Source organism: Eretmochelys imbricata, chromosome 12 (assembly GCF_965152235.1).
Source record: "Eretmochelys imbricata isolate rEreImb1 chromosome 12, rEreImb1.hap1, whole genome shotgun sequence".
Lineage (NCBI taxonomy): Eukaryota > Metazoa > Chordata > Testudines > Cheloniidae > Eretmochelys > Eretmochelys imbricata.
Window position 1 is genome coordinate 38,301,828 of NC_135583.1, and position 27,017 is coordinate 38,328,844.

At 38.5% G+C, this 27,017-nt stretch overlaps 1 protein-coding gene across 4 annotated transcripts in view; it reads left to right on the forward strand.

Annotated features, from left to right (window-relative positions):
• The window catches only part of BANP (BTG3 associated nuclear protein), a 242,893-nt gene that overhangs the window by 153,293 nt on the left and 62,583 nt on the right, over nucleotides 1-27,017 (forward strand). For 3 of the 4 annotated variants that reach the window (XM_077831218.1, XM_077831220.1, XM_077831219.1), the window contains one exon: nucleotides 401-445. In XM_077831218.1, the coding sequence (XP_077687344.1) occupies nucleotides 401-445 (45 nt within the window). Of the gene's footprint in view, nucleotides 1-400; nucleotides 446-6,259; nucleotides 6,339-27,017 lie in introns of all 4 variants that reach the window. The other variant, XM_077831221.1, reaches the window with a different exon arrangement.

Consider the following 27,017-nt stretch of genomic DNA (forward strand, 5'->3'; position numbering starts at 1 on the left):
GATTTAAAAAATTACTCTACTAATTTTAGGATGACAAATGTTTTGAATTGTGCATGTTTGCAATTTTATAAAAATGAGGGAATATGAGAAGGGAAAATCTACCTCCATAAAAGCCATATAAACAGATTGCTACTTAATCATTTTACTATAACACTCTTTCCCCTCCACCTCCCCGCAAAGAACTGTTGTTTTAAAATGAGAAAATCAGTAAAATAGTACAGCCATCCGTTCTCTGTGGTTAAAGTGCAGGAGCATTGTATTTGTGTTTTACTGCCAAAAAACATAGACCTTCAGAAGAATTTCCTAAACTAATAGATTTCCTCAAATAAATACACATCTCCTTGAGAAGTGCTACTTTATTACTAATTCGCAAGTTCTGTTTCTTATTCTTATTTTACAGGGTAATCTGCAGATACATCAGGTTCATGTCGGTCAAGATGGGCAGGTAGGAACTGATCCTTCTCAGTTTTAGGTAGTGTTGCTGTTCAGTCTTCATAATTAAACGTTACGTATGGATTGACTTCATATTACCAAAAGGTGTTTTAATGACCAAAATGTGCGCAATGTCTTCTATTTAAATCTTTCTGGCATAAACAGAAAAAAATATTAACCCACCAGTTGGTATTTTGCCTACTTATGATGAAACATTGTTTTCTATTTGACCAGCATTATTTCATCACTCATGCAATAATATACTTCATCCATATGTTTTATAATTTTCTTGTCTTTGGCTTCTTCATTGTTGTGCTAAACTAGACTGATTATCTTGTGCACAGGATGTTCCTTTTCAGGCTTTTGTCATTGACTGTCAGTCTAGCCATATGTGGACCATAAGCTATGCAGACATAAGAATATTTAAGCAGACATTTTTGTATTGTAGGAATGTCTAGAGAGAGAGCGATCTTTCACATCTGGTTGTGTTCTTTTTGATAAGATAGCTTTATTAGGCACTTATGCTATGTGGAACAGGATGAAACTGAGTCTCAAGCTGTAGCAATGACTCTGCGAGATTGTTTGAATTAACATAATTTCCATATCAGGTGGAAGTGAAGTTGCTTACATCTGATGACAGGACATCCGTTACCAAATTATGTTAGGTTAAAATACCCACGGTAAAAAGTACTCATGTAAGGGAAGCTTTCTGTCCAGGCCACTTGAATGAACAACTGTTTTTGTTCATGCTGAATATTATAATACAAGCTGTGTTCAGATCTATGACCAGGGCATGAACTTTGGCAAGACACAGGCCACTTGGACTCTGAACCTCTGCGGAACTATTGGAACTCTCAATCTTTGGCCATTCCTGGCCTTTTGTGTGGTGAAACAACCTAACCTGTTAAAAAAAAAAAAATCTCTTTAGAAAATTAATTGTATGGATTTTAATCCGAAGTGTCTTGTTGTAGTACTATTGTTAGGCCACTGAAGTAGGATAATATGGAAGTCACGTGTTGGAACATTCTTTTTGGCATTTCACTACTTCCTTTATCCCTCATTGGCCCTTCTGCATGCAACAAAATGCCAAGTAAAGTCTTATGGGAAGAAATAGTGCATATTTAACCCTGGAGCTTTTATTTCTCTTTGATACTAACAAGGTGTGCAGATTATTTGCAATTTTCTGATATTACAAACTTAGCGGTGTTATTTCATACCACATAGGGCACAGTTTATGCCATAGTAAATGTTCTGAATCTCTGCTTCTGTAAATAGATCCAATACATGTCAGTTAAAATATTTTTATTATTAAAACAGTGTCAATTTACAAGCAAAAAGATTTGGATGATCACATTTTGCTGATGGTACCTATGCGGTGATGGTTAAGTGAGCCCATTAGAGTAGCATACATCCTGGGTGGCTGTTTCCCATGCTGGAATAAGAAGTTATGATGTGAATATGAGTTTTCAGGGCTGAACTATTTTTGAAAGAGTTCATGAAATTTTGTAGATCTAATAGATGATTTCTAATTGGTGGAAACTTAGAAAGGATAAATAAGAAAAAGTTATATATATTCCAGAATTAGGGTTGTATTACAGAAGAGAAGAAAAATACAGATGAATCAGTTTTGGCTTAATTAACATCAGCAGTTCATGTATACTAGGGGATTTTTCACTGTTACTGGAGTTGAACACCATTGTGTTGGTAGGAACAGTTCTGACCCTGCAGAAGTGATTGTGGCTACAATTGATTGTAAAACTTCTGCCTGCATTTTTTCCCCGTTTTCTTATTAGTTTTAGTTGTGAACCACAAATGATAGTATTGCAGACATCATTGACCCTACTTTTCAAACTTCATTTTCACGGTATGTTACAGGATGCAAAACGAATAGTGTAATCTTTTTATTGTTTTCTTCATGCTGCTTGTATGGAATTCACAAAACTAACTGCTATGCCATGTGAATCACCAGGGGCTTTTGTCATAGGACAGCTTGCATATGTATCAAAGCAAGTACCTTCCCCTAGGCACCAGTATTCAATAACTTTTGCACTCTTGGGAATACTACTTGCTACTTCCTTTTTTCCTGCAATCTTAGAAGTGTGAACAATTGTGCAATGGCTGGGGTGATACTAGCTCCATCCTTCATGAAATTTATGTGCCCCTGACTGTGTGCATATTATCAATGCTTTATTATTTAGATTGTAGAAGCATCAAGTGGTCTCAGTGAGGATTGGAGCTCTGTTGTTTCAGGAAGGAAGAATGGCAGCTTCGGGAAAGGTCCTTTTGTAGCATTGTCGATGTACACTGTGCTGTGTAATGGCTGTACCTGACATTTCCTCAGTCCTTTCCCCAAACGTAGTATATTATCTGAAGGTTGAATATGTACAATACAGCCCAACATCAAACGGGAGAAGTAGTAGTGTGTGGTCTCTTCTGCTGGAGTGCTTCTCAGAACATTGTCTGCTGTATTCACCCAACTGTCCAGCACCACTTAGAAAAGTGAATTTATTTTCCCCTTTTTGTTTTTGAGCTTTAATGCACCTTACCAGGGGAACTGAAGGACATCAGTAATGAGGGAAGTGAATAATTTGTCACTTTGATGGCTTTCAAGCAGGTATTGAATATTCTTGCAAACCACGATTTTATTAGATCTTTTGTTTTGCTGCCAACAATCCCATTGGAGCACCAATCCCAGGCTTCCAGATTCCACCTATTAATGTACACGTCATTAGCACAAAGATGCAGGCAGACCTTCAGTGGGCTATCACCGTTCAGATACCGTTTTGTACTACAGCTTTCCTGATCTAAATTGTCACCCTGATCCTCAGAAAAGGGCTTTTACAGCAATTAGTCCAGGGTACAAAGAATAGGATTGTGCTAGCTCCATATTTACTAAAACAAAACATAGTTTAAATCTACCATTAAATTTTATCTGTGAAACTTTTCCAAACTGATAGCTATATTTCAAACCTTGGAGAAGCTGGCAGTACTAGATCTTTCTGCGTAATGTTGCCAGCTGTTTTTTCTTTTTTGTTTTGTTTAATTTTTTGTTTTTGTTTTTTCCTGTTGAATTTTCTGTCTTGGTCGTTGCATTGAATTTGGCTCTTGCTTTTCTGGCATGGCTGTCCATGGAACCAATGAAATCATGCCAGAAAGAACTCTCTACCTACACATGTGTTCTATTAGCTCAAAGTTTCATATTTCAGTGGAAGTTTAATAAAAATACCAAACTGCAAAAATAATTAGACTTTGTATTAACTAATAGCTTAAGTCCTCAGACCAATGGGAGATTTTTTGTATTTGGCAGTGATTGTGGATTACCAGAAGTTTCCTCATTGTCTCTTTCTTTCCCTTGATTCCACCCCTCGACCCCCGCACCCTTCACTGCATTCCCTTTTTCCTTTTGCTGAGCTTTAGGGTGTTCTCGGTCCCTAAAGGTATTAGATGTATACATGCTCCACAACATATGTGAAGATAAGTCAATGGTGTTCAGAAACCCTACCCTATGTGTAGAAGTAGGCAGAAGTATAGCACATTCAGCATTTCAATACCCCTTTATTTCATTTTCTAGACTTTTCTTTGTACATCCTAATGCCTTACTAGTTATCCAGTTTAGGAAGTATTTAAAATGACACCAGAGAAATGGTTTTCAGCTAGTGGCTTTTAGTTTACAAACAAAACAAAAAGTTAATGCTGTTTTAAAAGTCAAAATTTGATTGAATTTATTCCTAATGAGCAGATAGTTTGCTATGTATGTAGGCTCTTCATAGAGGGAGCATACAAGAGGTTAGTTTGCTTCTTTATCTGTGGTGTGTGCGTGTGTGTGTGTGTGTTAGTGGCATCTAGAGAAGTAAGGAGAATCCAAAACAAACTGTAGAATCTGTCACAGGTTTAGTGAAAAGAAAGCTAACTACTATAAATTGCTGTCTATGTAATCTATCTGTTGTGTGTTTGTGTAAAATATATTGTATACAATATTAAATATATAAACATAATATTTTTCTACCACCCAAAAATATGCTAGGCACCGCACAGAAACAAGTACAGGCATGGCCCCTGCCCAGAGGAGTTTACAATCTGAAACCAAAATAACATGCCAAATGAGGTAGGGAGTGAGAGAACCCTGGTGACATTAAGAACACATAGGTACTCAGTTCAGTGAGGCATGTATACATTGTAGTGGTAGCATTCATTTTTTTTCTGCTCTGTTTTGCCCACCTCAGTCACTCCTCATGGGCTTCAGGACAGCAGTGAGTTTAAAGAGTGGTTGACTGTGGCAAGGGAGGTGGGTCAGCAAACAGGTTTTTACAAGAGCACCTCAAGCATAAGGGATGGCATGGAAGTCACAGAGCTGATTTTTGAGAGGCAGAGATGAATCAGTGTCCTTGGTAGAGCAGAGAGGGTGATGGTAGAGTAACGTGAAAGGAGTTCAGAGTTGTAGGGATGAGCTGCCTTCTGGAGGTCAAGTTCAAGAAGAGTGTACATATCTATGTAATACATTTGTGATGTTGAACTGTCAAGTTCGGGTCTGAACATCCCCAGAATGGATATGTGTCTGGTGTGCAGCTCAGACCATTTCTCACACACACTGTATATAGTATCTCAGTGTGCAATACTACGCAGATGACAATATGTTAAAATGATATATAGAGATACAGGACCTCACGACCAGATCTGGAACATCCCATGTGTTTTTGTATGATCTGCTTGTTATGGTCTGATGTGAAGGACAATCTGTACATCTTTGTTAGGGGGAATGGAAGTGGCACAGAAGAAGGGGCCCCAAATGTTTAAAAGATATCTAATTTGTCTGCCAGTTGATAGGTAGTATACTCCAATGACCATTTATTTCCGCTTAGCTTAAACCAAAAGGTAAATATGCTTGTTTATAAAGGAAATTATTTAGAAACCCAGCTGTTTCTGAGAAAATTGTAACCCAGTCCTGTTAAGATCTACTTTCTGTGTGTCTTTTTCCCTCAGTGCTAATTACTACATGTTAGGTATCTCTCTTAACATGAAGTAATGGCACCTGTGACAAAGTTACTCCTCTATCTTGGTGGGTCATGCGCTCATTGACAGATTTGCTCACCTCGGAGATTCACGGCAGCCCTCAGTTTGGCCGTTTTCATGAACCCACAGTCCAGGTCGACTCCTGTGTCTGACCAGGAATTGGGAGGTTTGGGGGGAACCTGGGCCCGCCCTCTACTCCGGGTTCCAGCCCAGGACCCTGTAGAATGCACCTGTCTAGAGTGCCTCCTGGAACAGCTGTGCAACAGCTACAACTCCGTGGGCTACTTCCCCATGTCCTCCTCCCAACACCTTCTTTATCCTCGCCATCTTTATCCTCACCTTCCTCCTGGTGTCTGATAATACTTGTACTCCTCAGTCCTCCAACAGTCCGCCTTCTCACTCTCAGCTCCTAGTGCCCCTTGCTCCCAGCTCCTCACACGCACGCCACAAACTGAAGTGAGGTCCTTTTTAAACTCAGGTGCCCTGATTAGCCAGTCTTAATTGATTCTAGCAGCTTCTTGATTGGCTGCAGGTGTTCTAATCAGCCTGTCTGTCTTAATTGTTTACAGAAAGTTCCTGATTGTTTTGTAACCTTCCCTGTTGCCTTCCCTGTTGCCAGGGAAAAGGGACCTACTCAACCTCGGGCTAATATATCTGCCTTCTATCACTCTCCTGTAGCCATCTGGCCCGACCCTGTCACACACCATATAACTGATTATTATCTCATTAAGATGCAATTTAACCTGTAACTCCAAGAACAATTTTTAATAATAATACAATTTATATTGATTTAAATTCTACTTTTGCTGAATTTTAGGCTATAGAACAAGTTAAATATAACCAGTGAAAATATTGGAAATAACCTTTTCCTGTCTGAAAAACATAATCATAGACCAGTAAGTAAAATTTTTTTTTAAACTATTTTACTAGGACTATTTTGCCAGTTAGATTTTTTTCAGGGCTATGAAAGATGATTATCAGGCAAAATGTCTGATTTATATTGATTATACACAGTATATTGCTGCGAGGAACATAACATTTGCATTGTGTTTGTATGCAGCACCTCATTACCCAGGTAGCTAGCACTATATAACTTGAATAATGTGTGTGTGTGTTATTTCATAGCAAAATTAATTACAATAAACTGTTCTAATTCTCTTTTCTGAATACTCATTGTAATTGTTCATTTTGATACTGTAGAGCAGATACTGTTAATATGTATTAATAAGGCCTATATAAACATTTTTAATCATGCCTTGTCTTGAACAGCTGAAAGAACATGTACACAACAGGTATTGTTTTGTTTCAGATACTGGGAATTAGGCTACTATAAGTTCGTGTTGAAATCTCTACTTCAAGTCCTTTACTACGGCATTCTGCTCTTCCTCTGTGCCTCACTTCTGAGCAGCAGAGGGCAGTGCTGTTAAGATCATTGTCAGATGCATGTTTCCTTAGCAAAAGGTTGAGGAAAGGGGGTGGATTTCTGAATTGCAGGCACGGTGCTGCTCTGATATCCCCCTTGTGAACTGTCATACCATGGGACACAGAGACATTCCTATTCATGTGGGGTTTTTTTTGCGTATGCCACCGACAGAGAGGAGTGTGAGTGTGTGTGTGTGTGCGCGCGCAAAGCCCTCAACTTCCATGCCAGCTGTGTAGTAGATTGTTGTAAAAGCTGTTTTCCTGTTTCAGCACATCTGCTTTGAATAATCTACACAGAGAAACAAACAGAATTGTGAGAAGAAAAACAACAAAATGAAAAACGCAATGTTGTACAGCTGGAAATTAGAATCTGTTAGTCCGGTTTTGAAAAAAATATAATGATTCATAACTGGCAATTCTTTGAGAATTGATTGTGCAAAGTTCTTGCAGATCTGCTTTGTTCTTCAGAAATGAAGGTAATGAGCAAAGCTCATTTACTTATCTGTGCTTTGTACACATTTGAAACAAAAGTGTTAAGTATTTGCGAAAGAAAAATAAGGTTGCTTGAAGTCCTTGATTGTGATAATTTTCATTGTGAAGTGGTTTTTTTGTTTTAGTTTAGCTTGAAGACCATCCCTCATGCATGCATGTGTGTGTATATATGTATATATTTATTGACATTAGTCCACACAGTAGAACAGCTGTTCCCCACATTGGGCACTGCTCTTTCAGGTCCTGTTTACCATCAGCATTCACCGAACTGCTTACATTTGAAACCTTAGCCTAGGCTGGTATAGTGGGATATTATTTTGCTGTGGAGATGAAATTTGGCAGATATTATAGCAAACTAAGACTGGAAAATGAATTTAAAATTAGTTTAATATGAAGATTTTTAGAATATTTTTCCATCTTATTTAAATGTACTGTATATTGTAAGATATAAAGTACCTCCAGAAAAAATAAGCATGGTAATGCATTAAGACCAATATAATCTTTTTTCTAAAGTGAGAAATTGGTAATAAATATCATAGAAATAATAAATTACATCTTTAAATACTGCATTTAAAAGCTATATAAAGCTTAAATATTTAGAAAAAAAAAGAAAGTTTCTGGAAATCTGTTTTAATCATTTACATGGAATGATATCAATCACACAACACACAAATAATTTTTCCACAGTTAATAAATGTTGATGAGGCAGGCAGTTAAAATTTGCACACTTGTACCCAGTTTGTAAAAGTTATACATGTTTTCTATAATGGCAGACAAAGCACCATGAAATAATGTTCTGCGGTATAGTTACTGCTTTGGGATCATAGTCCTGGGCTCTGTATAATGCTCTTTGATATTCAGTTGAGCAAATTCTGATTTGACATGTAAAATGTCAACTACAGGTTATTAAATTTAATTATTGCAGAGCAAACTTATTTGTGCCTTAATAGAGTGGAAAATGTATTATATATCATGATGGCAATCAGCAAGAAAATAAAAAGATGAGTAAAATGTGAAAAAAATAAAGGACGGGAGCTGGTACTGAGGAGATATTAACTAAGCTAGATGGTACAGTATGCACACAAAAGATATCAGAGAATGCTTTTGATTTTTGAATGGAAGGTACGGGATGGTATTGACTTACAGGCCAACTACAGAGCATATTTTAATAGGAATCAGAATGGTTGATTCAGTACACTACTAGTGCAGTTTTCACAAGTGCCTCGGTGACTTCAGAGCACCATGTTTGACTGGGCTTCAGCTCATCTTTTGCATTACCATTGTCAGGATGCAACTGGATTCTGAAGTGGTTGTGTAGACAGGACCACACGGAACCATGTCTTACCATATGTAACCGAGTTAGACAATTCTCCTGCCACCCAGGTATCCTTGAGAGAACATCCTAAAGTGTGTTAACAACCAGATTACTTAAAAATGTTTGAGTTCTAATTATACCTTTATAACAATTATCTATAGTAAACATCAGAGGTGGGTTGGTAGACAGGCCAACTTTGCCAGTGGTTACTGCAAGTCTGGGTTTCTCTGGGAAGAGACATCATTCCCAGACTGGCGCTTCTGTTTCTAGTTTCACTGTTTAGAGTCTGGTAATCTGTAAAATATTTTCCTTGTTTTTCTCCTAAATCACTTAAAGAATGCAAAACTTTCTGAAATTCTTGCCAGACCGATACTTTATACTCTGTTACTTTAAAGTTTTGGGTTTTTTTCTGTTTCATTTCAAGAAAGACAAAAGTGTTTGTTTTTTTAATTTTGGTAACAGTTCCATCCCATTAATTTGACCACTCCTAATAATTTCAGTCACTATTTTTCCTGCTTATGAATGTTTTAAAGATGTTTGGGCATGTTTTGGAACTCAGCAGCACTGAGACAATCACTGTTTTTTTTTAAAAGAAATCTAGCAATATTCATAACCTGTTTACAGAGGACACCAAAGCAATATTAGTTATAGGGGTTTTTTTTCTGCTCTCTATTTCTCTTCTCACTGCACTAGCCCTCTCTTTTTTCTTCTTGTTACTTTCCCTGGAATGCACTACTATGAAGGAGTTAAAGGACTCCTGCTTCATTATACCACATAGTCAGCAAGGTCACACCCTGCAGAACTTTATCATACTGTAACATTGTTTAGCAAACCCAGACTGTCTGCACTTAACTTTTTGCAGAGAGAGTTGCTGGTTTATCACCTTGTTTTCCAAGAAGATCATCCACATCCAGTATGTTCCGATAAGCCACCAAGAACATGCTTAGAGCAGGACAAGAAACACAACTGCCTGCTTCCAATAATTTGGGCCACTCCGTAAGTTGTAGTCATGGACGCACTGATGGCACATCAGGTTACTACTTTTCACGAAAGCTCATGCTCAAATAAATTCGTTAGTCTCTAAGGTGCCACAAGTACTCCTTTACTTTTCACTCTGACTCTTTGCTGTTCATCAACAAATATTCCCGTTCCTCCTCCAAGAAACTGCAGGGGTGAATGGGAGCGCTTTGACGTGGCTCAGGTCCCTCTTCAGATCAGACCTATGGAGTCATTATGAGCAACTGTTCCTCCACTTCCAGAGTCCTCACCTGTGAGTCCCACAAAACTCAGCCTTCTTCCTGTGTTATCCAGCTTCTGTCTGAAGCTGTTGGGAGAGTTGGTGAGATAACATGGGCCAACGTGCTGGCCCAGCTCTACTTCTCCTTTACTTCAAACATAGGCAGCACAATTTCCCATCTTTTTTGATGCCTAACTGTAATCAGCTGGCTAAAGCTGAATCTTAAGCAAAACAAAGGTCATTCTAGTAGAAAGAAGGAAGGGCTTAGAAGAATCTGTCTCCTTTATGGCATCCCCCGTTATCAAGGAGATTTTCTCAGTTGTTTGTCCACAGCCTTGGCACCCTTTGGACTTTTCAGTGTGATTGGATGCCTGCATAGCCATGGCAGTAAAAAATGATCACTTACATCTGTCATTGGCCAAAAGATGATGCTCCATCTTGTCAGACTTAGGCCTAACCACAGTGACCCATGCATTTGTGATCTCTAGACTTGATAATTGCAACTTGTTGTATCTAAGAATGGAGCCATGCACCATGGAAGCTCCAAGTGGTACAAAACAGAAGGGGGAAAATGTTGTCAGGCTACTAAAAAGCATATGTAGAGCTGAGGTGTTTAAAGAATACTAACCTTTTCATGTAGTCTGTATTAAGCACAACAATAAATTTTGATGACTGATGAAAATCAGATCCATCTCTGGTCCGCAATAAGGTCTCACTGTGTCGTTTTGTGCAGTGAGAATTTTGTGACATTTCAGCCAGATGTCTTCATATCAAAACCAGAAATCTTCTGCAACTCATTTAAGTGTGTTAAAACTAAAATGCATTTCTTTTTGTCTCCATCTCCCCTAAGACAATTGTTTTCTTGGGGTTTAGATTACATAGGATACAGGAAATACGCTTTTTAAATTTAAAATATAATGTAATATTCTGCACATGAAGAACACACTTATCTTTTAGGAAAGTACTAGGCGATTTGCACTGAGTTTTCAATCCCTTGCCAAATGAGTGTTTAAGATACAGTAAGGTACGGTATGATTAATTGATTGTCTTTCTATCTCTATTGTTCATCTGGCTAATCCTTTTCATAGCTTCTGTTTTTTTAAGCCAGCCACACTAGGACAAAGTACTTATAATACTTTAAATCAGCTGAAAGAACATGCAGTAGTTAGGGGAATAAGGTTCACATAGCAGGGCATATCATTTTGTGTTTAACATTATTTTAGAGTTGTAGAAAGAGAGAAAAATCCATACAGTTTGCAGTAGGGACTTTTAATGCTCTGTTTAGAGCTGTCTCAAGCAGGGACTGACATTCTAGGACTATTAAATTACCAGTAGGTGAGTTATTTTAGACACTGAAATCCCACAGGAACAACATAGAATGTTCTCAGTTCTGATCTCAGATGATATTTTTATTAGATTTTCAAAATCGGTGTTTCTCTTACTCTAAATAAAATTTAGTACGTGTATTTGGAAAAGTTGTCACTCTGGATTGCTCAGGCTCCAAGCCATTCTTTTTTAAGAATTAGTATTCTCTGTACAAAATTCTAGTGTTAAATTGGAAGAAGTATTTTAACTTAAACTTGTTTTGTTTTTTCTCCAGCCTCCAGGGACTATTAGCTTCTGAGCAAGAACTGATCATCTACTAACAGTTCATAATTTGTATGTCTTGAAGCACAGATCAATTTTACTCACAAGGATTCTTTTTTTCTTTGCTACATAGGCTAAGCTCAAAAGAGTCTTGAGTTCTTAATGATCAAGTTTTATAAATCACTTTGTTATTTACAGGTTTCAGAGTAACAGCCATGTTAGTCTGTATTCGCAAAAAGTGCCACAAGTACTCCTTTTCTTTTTGTTATTTACATCTATTTTCCTCTGAAACACCTTATTCCATGCTTCTGCTGCTAAGTATTTGTGTTAAAGAGAACAAATGCTACAGAGCACAACAGAAGGAGTAATTAAGTTATTTATCCGGTTGGTGTGATGTTTCAGTTCACTGTTTTGATATTGGGCTCTAGTAAAGACAGTGAAAAAGGGATACTGCAATTCCAAAGTACTAAAACAAAAGGTCCACTGTCTTCAAATCCACTCCATCTGTCCCAGTTTGTGTTGTGCTTTCCAAGACTCCTGGGACTTTACTTCTCTCACTGAGTTGGTACGGCAGTGTTGTTTGCCAAAAATAGGTTGGTTCATTAGGTTGTCTGGTAAAAATGTTGAAGACGCCACAATTTGGTGTAATGCAATAAATTCAGACCTTGGTAAAGTTTTACTGCTACCAGCAAGTAAATATAACTAGTCTTATGAAACTTGAAGCGAGAAGAATACCAGTCAGTAAGTATTTTTAAACTCCAGAACTGCATATTTTTGTTAGGAATGAGAAAAGTATTACATTTCACTTTTATTAAAGTGGGGGAAGAGTGGTACAGCTCAGGGATATGAAAACATTATTGCTCTCTATATGCTGTAAGTGTGAACAAATGAAATGCCGTAGGGGTGGGGAGGGGAATCAACCTAGAGAAATCAGTGAAATTTCAGACACATGTAGCACAAAATGAAGTCACAAAGGCTGAACCAAGAGGCAGTGGTCTAAAGTGAAGTGAATAAGGCTCATGTAAAAATGACACAATAACTCTCCGTTGGAGTTTTGCCATTGACTTCAGTGGGGTCACATTTTGCCTCATAATGAATTTGTTTTATGTTATCTCGATGTGCAGCGATGTACTATACTGGCTTTGCAGTTTCTAGACCTAATGTATATGCTAGTACACACACTATAGTGTTTGAAAATCAGGGGAAGCCTTAGGCTGAGGCTGAGTGCGTGGCTGGTTAGGGCACCATGTCTAAAGATAATAGCAATGGGTCCAAGAGGTCCCAAATTCCTCTGCTTCTCCAATTGTGGAATTTTTGCCTTCTTGGTCTTTCCCTCCCTCCTCCATTCAGATATAAAGACTGGTCACCTATAAATTGCAGTTGTGACCCATAATCCTTTGTATTGACAGCCACAATGCAAAGGACTGTGAGGTGCCCACCACACATGACTGGGCAGAAGTCCTGTTAGACTGGATGAGGAAATGACGTGACTGGGGGAATAGATGAGTTGCTGAAATGAGGGAAGGGTGGATTTGAGCAAAAGGGTAGGGCCTCGAATCCCAGTTTTGCCTATGGACTCATCACACGTAGGGCTCCAGTGAAAATCAAGCCTCTGTCCTTAATCGCCCTCTCCCCAAGCACATGTACTCCTACCTTGTCCATGTATCTCTGTCTCCCTCAAACCCCTACACACTTATCTGTCTCATTCACCCATTGTGAGCTCTCAAGGGCAGGTACTGTATTCTTTATTACTTGTTTGTACAGCACCTAGCCGCGGGGCCTACTCCTTGACTGGGGCCCCTAAGCACTGCTATAATACAAATAATAAATAATTTTAGTATCAACACTAAATGTTCTGTTGTTGCTAAAGACGTGATAGAAACACCATCTCTTTGGAATTTGAAATACAGAGTAACCAAAAAATGACCTCTTTGGAAATAAACAAGCATGATTAACACTTGAACAATACGGATGGGATTTTCTAAAGCACTAGTAAAAAGAAAAGGAGTACTTGTGGCACCTTAGAGACTAACAGATTTATTTGAGCATAAGCTTTCGTGAGCTACAGCTCACTTCATCGGATGCATTCAGTGGAAAATACAGTGGGGAGATTTATATACATAGAGAACATGAAACAATGGGTGTTACCATACAGACTGTAACGAGAGTGATCACTTAAGGTGAGCTATTACCAGCAGGAGAGTGCGGGGGGAGAGAGGGGTGGGACCTTTTGTAGTGATAATCAAGGTGGGCCATTTCCAGCAGTTGACAAGAATGTCTGAGGAACGGTGGGGGGTGGGAATAAACATGGGGAAATAGTTTTACTTTGTGTAATGACCTATCCACTCCCAGTCTCTATTCAAGCACTAGTGTTGCCCTAACTCTGCTCCCAGTGAAGGCAGTTGGAATTTTACCATTTAGTTAGTTGGGGCACAGTTAGTTCAATACTGAGCTTGTTTGAAAATCTCACCCTCAAGTCTCCCCAGGAAGAGATGCACTGTGAATTTGAAAGCATATCTTAGACCGTTGCCCCATTTTACGGACAGAATATGCTTAAAGGGGTGCAATGCAAAGGAATACATGGCCCCTGCTCCATGGAGTTTTACAGTCTAAAATCACACATCTGTGAGGTTCTGACCAACTCCTTTAGGGTTGTTTAGCTTCTTTTACCTCCACTAGGATGGTAGTTGAGGACACTCCGCATTTTGCCGGATCGAACAGTAAATGGGAAGGTAAAATTATGCAGAATAGACTGGTCTGGAAGGCCAGAGGGGAAGTTAATGCAGTTTTTAAATATACTCTAGGTGTCTAAGAGTCTTTGTTAGTTAAGTCGATTAACACTGTTCTCTTGTTAATGACGTATTTTTTCCCTTCTGTGGGAAAATTAAATGAGATTAATCATCACTGAAGAACAAAATAGAATAGAATAAGCTGCTCTTTTTATGTCTAAATTGAATGCTTTTAAATGTATATGTATTTGCATGGTTAATCATGGTTTGGGTCTAGCTGCACCTTTGACCTCTGCCTTCTTAAAGTGTTGTTTAATCTTAACATTGTCACAGTTTCAGGGTTAACTGCACCTATAGTCTTTCTCTGTGATGCTTTGAGGGCATGCATTCAAGGTTTCAGGCTCCAAGCTACATCCTCTCTTGGGCGCAGACCCGTATCTTTCTCCCTTTTTACCGGGGGTTTTAAGGCTGCACGGCCCTCGGTCATGCACTGTGACAACCCCAGCAAGCCAGTCAGCCTAAAGGCTAGCCCCCTGTGCATTGCTTTCTCTTCAAGAACAGTGACAATATTTTTACCAGTCACCATACAGCTTTTCCAAAGCAAAGAACATGTATTTTTAAGGCAAAAGCATTATGGAGAAAACACAAAAAACAATAAACAGGTTTAAACCCACAGTAAACATACCAGAAATCACCTATCAGTCTTATAGGACCCGAATAGGCTAAAGTCTTTTGAAACTTTCAGCACAGACTGGGGCCCCCCTATCACCTAAGCCCCCGTCTGTTTGTTGAATCAAAAGAAAGGCCCTGAGTCAGTGCAAGCTTATCCTTTTATGCCGAAAGCTCTTTCTTTGTTTTTTAGTCTCTGGAAAACTCAGCCTGACATAGTATATGCAATTAACCTTAAGGGCTGGTACTTCTGTGGAGCTGTTTACAATCTCAGGAACTGTAGTAACCACACCCCACTGTTTTTTGGTTCCTAGAGTAGCTGTGCTAACTCTTGCCCAGTGGAGTTGCATACAATCCCCAACCCACAATGATCCATAAAACATTCATAAACGTAATAATATGGTCCCCAAAAATACAGCATGGGATTGCAATGTCTGTCACACACAAGGCGGAACAAGAGAAAAGGGTTTTAAAACAGCAAAAGTGTTACACACACACCTGTCTTACCAGAAGTCTTTTTATCTTCCACATAGGGACCATAATAGGTCTAACTTCCTACAGACACCCCAACCTCCTGGAGGTCTGCAGTGTTCAGTCTATTCCCAAGACTCACAAAATCTGTCTCCTTCAGGGAGCATGTGTGTCTATAAATGATCCTCAGTCTTTTGATCCCCACCTTCCTGGGAGGGATGGTGGGGGTGATTCAGCCATGGGAAAAGCCTGGCTGGTGGGAGTGGGGAGAAGTGGAGGTAGCATATCACAGTTAATAGTTCTGGGTGTTTGTGGAGGAGCTATCATCTTCCTTCCTGGCTAGTTTCCTGACCACCTGGTAGTTGAATTAACCCACTATGTGCATGCAGTGAACATCTTTACAATACTCCAACAAACATACCGAATTCCTAGATTATTACAGGCAACTCCAAATCTATCACACATACCAAGGTTTGTGCTGGGGCTGTGGTCTTGAACCATGGATCATAGTATTCTTAGGACCCAGTATAGTCCAACCAGCTACCCAGTGACATGTTAACAGTCATCTGAACTAGAAGTTCAACTCTGGGAGAGAACTGATTGGCAAAACTCCAGGGGTCCTGTTTGGTTCCCTGCTTCTGTTTAAACCAAGCAGAGGAACAGGAAGTCATCTGTGCAGCTGGGTTTTCCCTGTTTAGGATGGTCTCTCCTGCCCTTCTTGCTGCCTGACTCTGACCTCCTGGTATACTGGCCTGGTCTGCTTCTGACACCTGCCTCTTGGTCTGCCCTCTGGCTTGTCACAGACTCTGATCTCCTGGTAACCTAACCCAGCCTGCCTCCTGACACCTGCCTGTCTGTCTGTCGTCTGACTTGCCTTAGATTCCAATCTCCTGCTATCCAGACCTGGCCCCACATCTCTTGGCTCCTCACTCCTGTACCGACCACAAGGTCAGACCGCCTGTGTCCTGGTCATGACAGTCTTCAACCTCCTTACACTAAATATTTACTGAAGATATTTTCATGGATAACCATCTTTTGTGTGTCAAATATAGGGTGACCAGACAGCAAGTGTGAAAAATCGGGACGGGGGTAGGGGGTAATAGGAGCCTATATAAGAAAAAGACCCAAAAATCGGGACTGTCGCTAAAAATTGGGACATCTGGTCATCCTAGTCACATAGCATGTCTTCTCCCTTATTATGGCAAAGGAGTGAAATGTCAGCTCAGTGCCACTAGTAGCCATGGTTGAATGCTGCTAGATGGAGTAATTGTAATTTGTTCTTTCACTCCCCAATCCAGCAAAGCTTTGTTTTTCAAGAGAGCTATTACTAAAAGCCATACTAACTCTAATGAAGTCAGAGGAGTAAAAAGAATTCTTAGAATGTCACAGAAAAGCTGACCAAATGGACTATACTGCTTCCTGTTGATATTGTTACTAGTAGTAGCATTAACACATTAATATGTTTCCCATTTCTTGGAGCACTTTCAGTTTGCTATGACATGTTAGTTATCCTTTGCTAAAGTAAATATTCTGTTTGCTTTCGGAAATGTTTCTGTGCAGAATTTGGAAGCAAACATATTCTGAAGTGATGTAAGGACGTTCTGCTTTAATGGAGTTTAAAAACTAATAACGCCTGTTCCATTAAATGCTTAAATCTTCTAGATTCATAATCATACTGAGGCAAATTGGTTTTGTTTTTTTAATTTTATGTTTTCCTTTCTCAACCATTTCTCCTTTGTTAAATATAAAGCAGAAGAACCTTCCTTGTAGTATCTTACTGTCTGTCAAAAAAAACCCAAAAACTATAGATAACAAAATTAGGCTACATTTACACTGTCCTGCAGTTCAGACTGCAGGATTGAATAGCAATCTGCACCAACGTGCTGCTCTGTAACTTCCTCCTGTGGGCACGAACGAAAAGGTTCCTAATTCGCGTTAACATAGTGCTGTTTGGAGAGAACTTTGTTAACATGAACTACTAACCTTTTTGTTCAGGCCCACAGTGTCCACACGGGGGACTTGCAGCGCAGTAATTTGGTGCAGATTGCTATTCGTACCCTGTAGTCCAAAGTGCAGGGCAGCATCAGTCATGCTGGAACCGTTCTTATAGTGAGGGGTGCTGAAGGCGGAAACCATTTTATTTGGGTTGGTACTACTTCAAGACGGAGGTGCAGTAGCACCCCCAGCACCTCTAGTTCTAGCAATTATGGGCAGCATGGACAAGCCCCTAGTCTTGAATCCCTGTGTGAAGGGACAGCACAAACTTTGGGTGAAGCATATTTTGACTACCTTGGTTCTCTCTTTTTGTTGCCCCCCTCCCACTCCCAAATTGTTTGCAAATTCCAGAAAACTCTTTATATTTTCTCTGTTCAATGTGCTTTTAATAAAAAAAAAAAAATCAGCAACCATGTAATAACAAACTAGTATGTACATGCAACAGATGAAAGTATGTTTGAGAAAGAAAATAGATCACTATTCAAAGCATGCCAGCGCTTGGAGATTTATTAAATTATTAGAAAAAACCTTGAATATTTTTAACCTGATATTATGAGGTCTGATATACACCTCAGTAAAGGGAATTGAGAAGTAAAAGCTAGGACTCCATTCCTAATTCATTCAGCCTACTGCGATGAGATGATGTCCTATGTAAAGACACATAACATCCATCACCTGTTATTCTGAGCCTTTGTAAAACCTAGAGCTAAGAGAGTCTATGAGAAGCTTCAGCCAGATCAATTAATTCTCTTGCTTTCATTAATTTGAGTCAGAGGCTTACATCTGTGCATCGAGAATATTTATTTTGGATTTTTTGCCAAAATTCATACAAATGCACATATTAACTCCAAAAGCTGAATACGTTAGCCGTGGCATTTTCTGTTAAAAGGAAATGCCTTTTTCTGTATTAAAAATATTTAAAAGATGTTTTTCCTGCTCTGTTGTAACCATTTTTTAACCATGTAGCAGAGTTTGGTGTTGGTTTTATGGTGATATGTCCCAATTAAATAATTAGAGTGGATCAAAAAAGCTATATTTTTTGTGAATTTTGAAATAAATACATTTTAAAAAAATCTAATGGAATTTCTTAGTTTTTCAACATAACAAAATCCCAAAAGATTTCAGTCTCTCCCCACACACCCAAAAAATCTAACCCCTCAGGTTTTTTCAGTGTTTCAAAACCCAACAATTTTGACCAAAACTAACATTTTTTGTATTCTAGATATAGAGAAAGGTTGACAGGTCATCTAATTTTACAGTCATCTAATTTTTTTTCACAATATGTTTCTAACAGGTGAAGAAATAATATTTTAAAAGAAAATTTACAAAATTTCACAATGTAAAAATGAGTAAGAGATGCCCCTTCTCTGGCTATGATTACGTGGCTCCATCTATCAGTGTGGTTTTATGGTCGATGTGATGTTACCTGCATAGTCACTACTGGAATCTCAAAGGAAGAAGGACTCAGCAATATGAGCAATAAGGCCCTGATTCTGTAAACATGCATATGCTTAACTTTACTATCATCAGCAGTTCCATTGACTTTAATGGGGCTACTCATGGTAGTAAAGTTAAGCAAGTGGTTAAGCGTTAGCAGGATCACAGCCTAAGTACAGTTTTAGTAATGCTGTGATGTGACTGAGAGGAAAGAAGGAGAGTTGTGAATTCATAATCCGCTGCTCAATGACCCTTGTAGGCTGACTACCGAGGAGCATTGGTTTCAAGGAATTTTGATAAATTCCTTTGAGCAGGTCACTTTCACAACAATACTTGTTGGATTGTAACAGCTGTGAAGAATGCCAAGTTTCAATGCATTGCCTTTGAGCTATAAACTTCTGAGTGCTGATTAACCACAATGTAGCTATGGGAGCTCTCTAGTAAACTGTTTTTATATTAGATAAGCAGCACTACCAGTCTGTAGACATCTTATTTGAAGGGAGAAATATTTGCATTAACAGATGTGTAAGGAAGAAATGTGCCTCTTTTTGGAGAGCTGAATGAGTATAATTGCTTAAACCAAAAGATAGGGGGTGAGAGAAACACTATGCAAATGTCTCTCAGCTAAGATGTCGATCAATACTACTGCGGATTGGTGGTGCTACAGGAAATGCAGTGGTTGCAAAATACAAATCAGCTTAAAATCATTTACTTAGAACCATAGATGCTATGAATAGTTTGCAAGCTAAAGGAACATTTTCAAGTCAGTACTGTAGTTTGGAAGTCCTGTCTTTCTACAGTTTCTCAGAAAGAGGTTACGTAGATAAAGAAAGTCTTCTGGTGAACAAAAGTATTTTGCTTCAGTGAACAAGAAGCTTTGCAAGCTAATAACCTTGCCCTCTAGCTTCCTTCTTTATTTGTTTGTTTGTTTCACAGCAGAGTGGCAATTTGAAGAGATCTGAAAAATTTGCACTCCTCAGCTTCTTTTGAAGACACTGGCTGTGATATTATTTTTCCAAACCATAAACTATGGTTCCTAAAGGATGTTATAAAACCATCATCCCCCCAAGAGTGAATGTATCATGACTGAGACCAGACCTTATTACTGATCAAAGAAAAATGTTGTCCCTCCATTCAGAAAATATATAGGAAATATGTTATACTTAAAAATAAAGAAATAAAAAAGAATCTTGATGCATTAGAGGTTTTAGCCATAGGAATTAGAACCATGTGTTCTCATTGCAAAAAAAGGTTAAGGTGATTGTTTCAGATTTTCATAAAAATTTGACCATACAAATTGCTTTGTTTTAGTTAATACTTAGCACAAGCAAGATTTTATTTTTTTGTCTAGAATTTAGAGGACGGCAGTATTTTTGTCTCCAGGATCTAAGAGCCTCTGTTAAATTTAATGTGATTTGATCATCTGATTCCCTTACACCGCTTTATAAATCCCAGCCTCAAACCTTAGTGATTTACCTACAAAAGCCAATTTTCATCCCTGTTATTCCAGTGTGTGCAGGAGCAGAGATGCTGGCACAATGCCATAATATGGTCCCAAATCATAATTTCATGCAAAAATTGTGACATTTGAGAGACCTGCAAGTAATATTAAAGATCAGAAAATGCAATGTAGTGTCAAGTTTTCCTGTGTTTTCATTTCCTGTTTATTGTTTCATTGATTCAGTACTCATGTCATCTTGATTTGATTGGCTGTTTCTGACCGTTTTCCTCATCACTATAGTTAGTTTGTAGTCTTTAAAAAAATGGAACAGTTTTGTGCCGTACATTTAGACTCCCCCTTCCTTGGTAACAAAATGAGGACTTAAAATCTTTGCATTTTATGAGGACATAAACATGTCAGGATTCTAGTCTCTCAAATTAATCAACCCATAGCATATTCTTGCATAAGAAAACCATATTTTTATTGTACTGTACCATCTGTAAAGATAGCTTTAAAAACATGACTATAACTAATATCGGAAAGAAGACACCAATAATTAGGGTTAATATTTATGATTGTTTTATACCCAGGAAGTTATAAATGCTGACTGTCAAACAAGGCAAGACTGGACTAGTTCTCTTAATTTTTCTTTTGAGCTGATCTTTTAAGTTGAAAGACATAACTCTTCCAGTTGCACAGAACAAGCTACATTGTTTTGCCACCTTGCCCTTTGAATGAAACTTCTCTTTGTGTCCCATTTCCCAGAAGACAATGATTATCTCTGGGTCTCTGCCATTTTCATCTACTTTTATCCTTCTTGAAAGAATCTATAAAGGGGATGATTCTTTAAGTGAAAATTCTTAGTTTCTGTTTTGTTTGCGTGTGGAGCTAAAGTTCCCAGACTGTTGTTAGAATAACTTCAGATAATCTTTATCTTGTATCTCATTATTATGGTGTTTTATATCACTGATACACATCTTTATAGGAAATTGTCTTCCTAAATCTAATACCTGCCACTCACAGCAATCTTTTCCAACAAATTATCTCTCTAGCAGATTTTATTCATTAAGCCTGTTTAAGACACAAAACTGACCAGAACATACAGTGTTTCACAACAGAGTAAACAAAGACAAGTTTGTGGTCACAAGTATCTGACATGTTCTCTCAGTGATGCTGGGAAGCATTGGATTCATGTTCTTGTTGTTACTGTGGCTTTTAATTCCCATTGCTTTCAGGCTCATTGGAGCAGTCAGTGTGAGTATGGAAGACCCCATAAATTTCTCAGCATCTAAAGTTGGAGAGTGAATCATTTCTTTCTTGGAACAACTTTAATAGACCCAACCCAATGAGAAAAATGTGTAAGACCACTTCTTCCTTTATTTGTTCTGTGTTTGAATGTTTTCTCCAAACTGTTTTTATCATGAATGCATGAGTAGTTTGAGAAACACGAGAAACTTTTAGAATTCTAACACTTGCAGAACCACAGAGTAGACTGCAAATCCTCTGCAGCACTTCAAGAAGCATTTCATTGTGAGCAGAGCTGAGCAAGAGCAGGAATTTCTGTCCTATGAGAAGTTATGCATTTCTCTGGGGAAAAAATCCAACTTGGAGCAAAAGTTGGAAATGCAAATTTCTTGAGGAACAGAAGTTTAAAAAAATATATTTTGAGAAAAAATAAAAAATATTTTTTTCAAAAATTCCAGTCTGATCTCCCTGAGGCTGCTAGGGCTCTCCGTTCCTTGGCATCCCGCCTGGAAGGTTGCACTGGAGCTGGGAACCTGGAAGCATTTTGTCAAAATTGACATGTTCCTGCGGAATTTTTAGCTTGTGACAAATTGGCATTTTTCAACAGAAAAATGTTCCACTGGAAAATTTCCAACCAGGTGTAGTTATGAGTACTTTAAGAAACAGAATGAAGGTTCAACAAAGTTGAAGAAAAATAATTCGTATCTGTCATATACATAGTTCACGGATGCACACTTGCAAACTAGATATTTTTTACCCAATTTCTGCAGTTTCTGCAGTGCTTAGAAAATACTGGATTCCAGGAGTTTATTATGTATCCTTGTTGGAAAAACATATACAGCATTGTTCCTAGTTTAAAAACAACGAGGAGTCCTTGTGGCACCTTAGAGACTAACAAATTTATTTGGGCATAAGCTTTCGTGGGCTAGAACCCACTTCATCAGATGCATGGAGTGGAAAATACAGGAGCAGGTAGCAATACATGAAAGGATGGGGGTTGCCTTACCAAGTGTGAGGTCAGTCTAACAAGATAAATTCTGCAGCTTCACGTTGGAGAACTGGAATTAATTTGCAAACTGGGTACCATCAGATTAGGCCTGAATAAAGACTGGGAGTGGTTGAGTAATTACAAAACCTAAACCTAATTTCCCCAATACTAATTTCTCCCTACTGTTACTCACACCTTCTTGTCAACTGTCTGTAATGGGCCACTCTCATTACCACTTCAGAAGTTATTTTTCCTCCCTTGGTATCCTGCTGTTAATTGATTTATCTCATTAGACTGACCTCACACTTGGTATGGCAACCCCCATCCTTTCATGTATTTATACCTCCTCCTGTATTTTCCACTCCATGCATCGAATGAAGTAGATTCTAGCCCACGAAAGCTTATGCCCAGATAAATTTGTTAGTCTCTAAGGTGCCACAAGGACTCCTCGTTGTTTTTGCTGATGCAGACTAACACGGCTACCACTCTGAAACCTGTTCCTAGTGTATTTAACTAAGAAGTATGTACAGTACAGGAATATTACATGGCAAAAACAAAGTGCAATTTATAACTCTCAGAGGTGACACAAACAGCTAGTTCACATTCATAGAATCCTAGAATATCAGGGTTGGAAGGGACCTCAGGAGGTCATCTAGTCCAACCCCCTGCTCAAAGCAGGACCAATCCCAGTCAGTCAGGTTGTATTCCTGCTGCTGCTGCTTTTTCTAAAACATTATAGTGTGTTTCCTTCCATGTAGCAGGGAAATGACAATTATATAGCACCTTGCACCTTGATGGATACTTTACAGGGTCCAAAGAGGGACACAGTCAACTCACTGAAGCGCAGTTTAACGATCGAAAGGAAAATTAGTCTGGTCAGGCAGGGATGCTGGAACAATGTGTAGAGTGGGGGTACTGAGAGCCATTGAACCAAACTGTAAACCAGTGGTTCTCAGCCTGTTTACCATTGTGGGCCACATCCAATACTACCTGTATGGCCCTGAGGATGTCACATGGTCCTCAGCTGTGTGCTGATTGGGCCAGAAGTGGCCCACAGGCCGCATGTTGAGAACCACTGTAAATCCTGTATATGATAGAAACTACTTCGCACCCCTAGCTCCAGGACCTATGTGGTCAGGTGATCGATAATATATTCCTACTGCCATATTCTTATTATTAGAGCATGGAATTACTATCCATTGAGATTCTGTGGTACAGTTCAGTTCATTTAAGATTTTTACTTCATTTGATTCTACGCTTTCTTTCACATATAGTGCCACTCCCCCACCAGCACGACCTGTTCTATCCTTCTAATATATTTTGTATCCTGGTATTACTGTGTTCCATTGATTATCCTCATTCCACCAAGTTTCTGTGATGCCTATTATATCAATATCCTTATTTAATACAAGGCACTCTAATTCACCCATCTTATTATTTAGACTTCTAGCATTTGTATATAAGCACTATAAAAACTTGTCACTTTTTAGCTGTCTGCCATTACATGACATAATTGAATGGGACTCTTTTTCATTTGATTGTTTCTCATCAGATTCCACCCGCATTTTATCATCTTTCACTTACTAGGACATAGAGAATCTCCATTAATAGATCTTCTCCTGAGGGATGTCTCTGTCTGAATCACGTGTTCCTCTGCACCTGTCGGCTTTCTCCAGAGCCCTTAGTTTAAAAACTGCTCTACAACCTTTTTAATGTTAAGTGCCAGCCTTCTGGTTCCATTCTGGTTAAGGTGGAGCCCATTCTTCCTGTATAGGCTCCCCCTTTCCCAAAAGTTTCCCCAGTTCCTAATAAATCTAACTAATTATATTTAACTTTTGAGTAAAGCACTTTTTTCTGAAGTTTTTAATATTAATTTGCATTTGTAAGTGTGTTTAAAAGTTTATTTTGTTTTATATATAAACCATTTACAGGGCCAAACTCCACCCTGGCATAACTTAATTGGATTCAGCAGGTGTTATACTTGGGGATGAACTTGGGCCTCTGGATTCATAGTTTAGCTATATTTTCATACTGATTTATGTTTACAGTGTCATGTATTTTTGGTTTGCATTCTTTAACGGGTGTGGTGAATAAGTTTGAATCTGTGTTTTATATAAAACTGTCCAGTATAACAAACATCTTTGCTGGTTTGAAGGAAAGAGACTTTGTGATGTTTGATGGTGTGAAGGAAGGACAATGAGATCAGGAGTCAGAAAGTGTGCATTCTAATCCCATCTGTAATTCTAATCCCAGCCACTTGGTGGTTTTGGGCAAGTCATTTCAGCTCTTGCTTCAGATTTGTTGTGTGTATAATGGGAAAATAACAGTTACCTGCGTCGGGTGTTCTGCAGTGCTTGTAAATATGTAAATATATTTACAATATATTTATATTTATATTTACATTATATTTATATATATTTATGATTAGTATTACTAATATATGACATATATTTTTAGTAAAGAAAAACTAAATTACTATTATCCAGCGTTTGAGACTAGCAGTGAGATCTCTCAGTTTGAAATCAGTGCGTCCCACTTCTTTCAAGAGTTTTTTTTTTAAACAGTATTTATTACAGGGGCCTAAAAATTATACTCCAGTGATAAATCCTTCTTTTTTTTAGACAATTGGCATCAACTGCTGGCTGACTTAGAATGTTTCTTTAATGACAATGTCTATGATCCAGCAGCGTTTGCTGAACTATTGAATAAACAAAGACAGATAGAAAAATTTGGGGGAGGAAAAGCTATTTTATTTTGTTGTTGTATTACACAACTTGTCTTTAGCGAACTACACGACTGATTTTTAATGCCGTATCTACAAAAATGCACCCAAGTTAAGTCCCTTTGTGGACTCCATACTATTTCTGGAATTTCATCACAGTGTCATCTATCTTATCTAAATTTAGAGGTGTTTAACACATGATAAATAAGTCACATGATGCTTTATGGATGACTTGACACATCTGAGTGAGTTAAGGATAGAGGGGAAACATTATGCCTCATTTGCATTGCTACTGCTAATTAAGTTTCTCACATCCTGATTTAACATAGTTTTTCTGCATTTCATTTACCGGTTGTTTCAGAGGAGGAAAGGAGAAGTTCCAAGTTCCATAGACAACAGGTGGTAAATTGGCCAAGGCCAAGGCCAATTAGTGCATTTCGATATCATTAGTGAACTGCAAGCTTGTAGCCAAAAGCTAAACTGGCAGCAAATAACACTACTGGCTAAGTATGCATTTTCATACCAGTACATATTTATACCCACACTGCACAGTTTAAAAATCCTTAATACAAGTTTCCCACACCCTGCATCAGCCCTCCAACCCCCTTGATAGTCCTCCAATTTGTGTGCGGTTGGAATATTTATTGAGAGTTAAAGCAATATCTAAGTTTTAGATCATTTCATGCTGCTTTAAACAGTGTATGGTTTTTGATCAGTTGGAGCTGCTTGGTTTTTAGGTTCCTATTTTTGAAAATTTTAACCTAAAGTTAAGCTCCTAAATCCATATCTATGCTCCCAAATAAATAAGCTTGATTTTTAAAAAGTGCTGAGCACGCAGCTGTACTTACTAAAATCTGTTGATCCCCAGCAACTTTTCAAAACAAGACCATTTATTTAGGAGACCAAATATTTGTTTAGGAGCCCATTTTTTAAGGTCCTTCTGTTTGAAATCTTGGCCTAAATTGTTTTAAACTGGAAAATATTTTATCATAACACAGCTTGAGTGGGGGGACAGCAATAGTGATGGCAAGGGTATATTTTCAGCCACAGATGACCTACATCCAGGTTTACAAAGGCTGAAGAAACCTGAATGCAGGGCAACCTGGAAATTGTTGCCTGAGCTGTGGATTGTGTATTAATTATATTGATTACTTAAGAATTCCCAGCTAACGTTCTGAGGTTTGATAGGTTCTTGTCCCAAAATCAGGCCCGGGTATTATTAGAATTACTGTTCAGCTGGAAACCCCAACATGCCTGGTTGCAACACTCATGCTTAGGAAAAAACTTCTGTATTTTGTAATAGGTCCCTCTTAGCAAGTAAGAAGTAAGTCCTGAGAAAGGGATAAGAAGGATCCAAGTGAAGTTGCATAGGTAAGGGAGGATATTCCAGGCAAAAGTAGTTGTCTGAGTGAGAGAAGGGAGGACACAACAATGGATGGCTTGGAGTCACTGGTGGAAGATGAAGACCAAGGCTCTGATCCAAAGCTCATTGATATCAATAACTGCCTTTCCATTGACTTCAGCGGGCATTGGGTCTGGTCCTTGAGAGTTAACAAGGCAATATGGGTTGATACCATGAGCAGGAAAAAAAGAGTAAGATGATCTATGGATGTAGGAAGGACTGTACAAGATTTGGAAGATGATTAATTTGAATGTGGAAGGAGATCAGTAGCTAGTGCAGTCATTCAGAGAGGGTTGACATTCCTGGAGCAGCAGGCAAGGAAGACTTTACCTGATGCACCTTGCATAGAGTTGAGGGGTATGATATGAAAAATTGGGAAGGCAAAGAGAGAGAGGTTACAATGCTAAATCTGAGATCGTTACA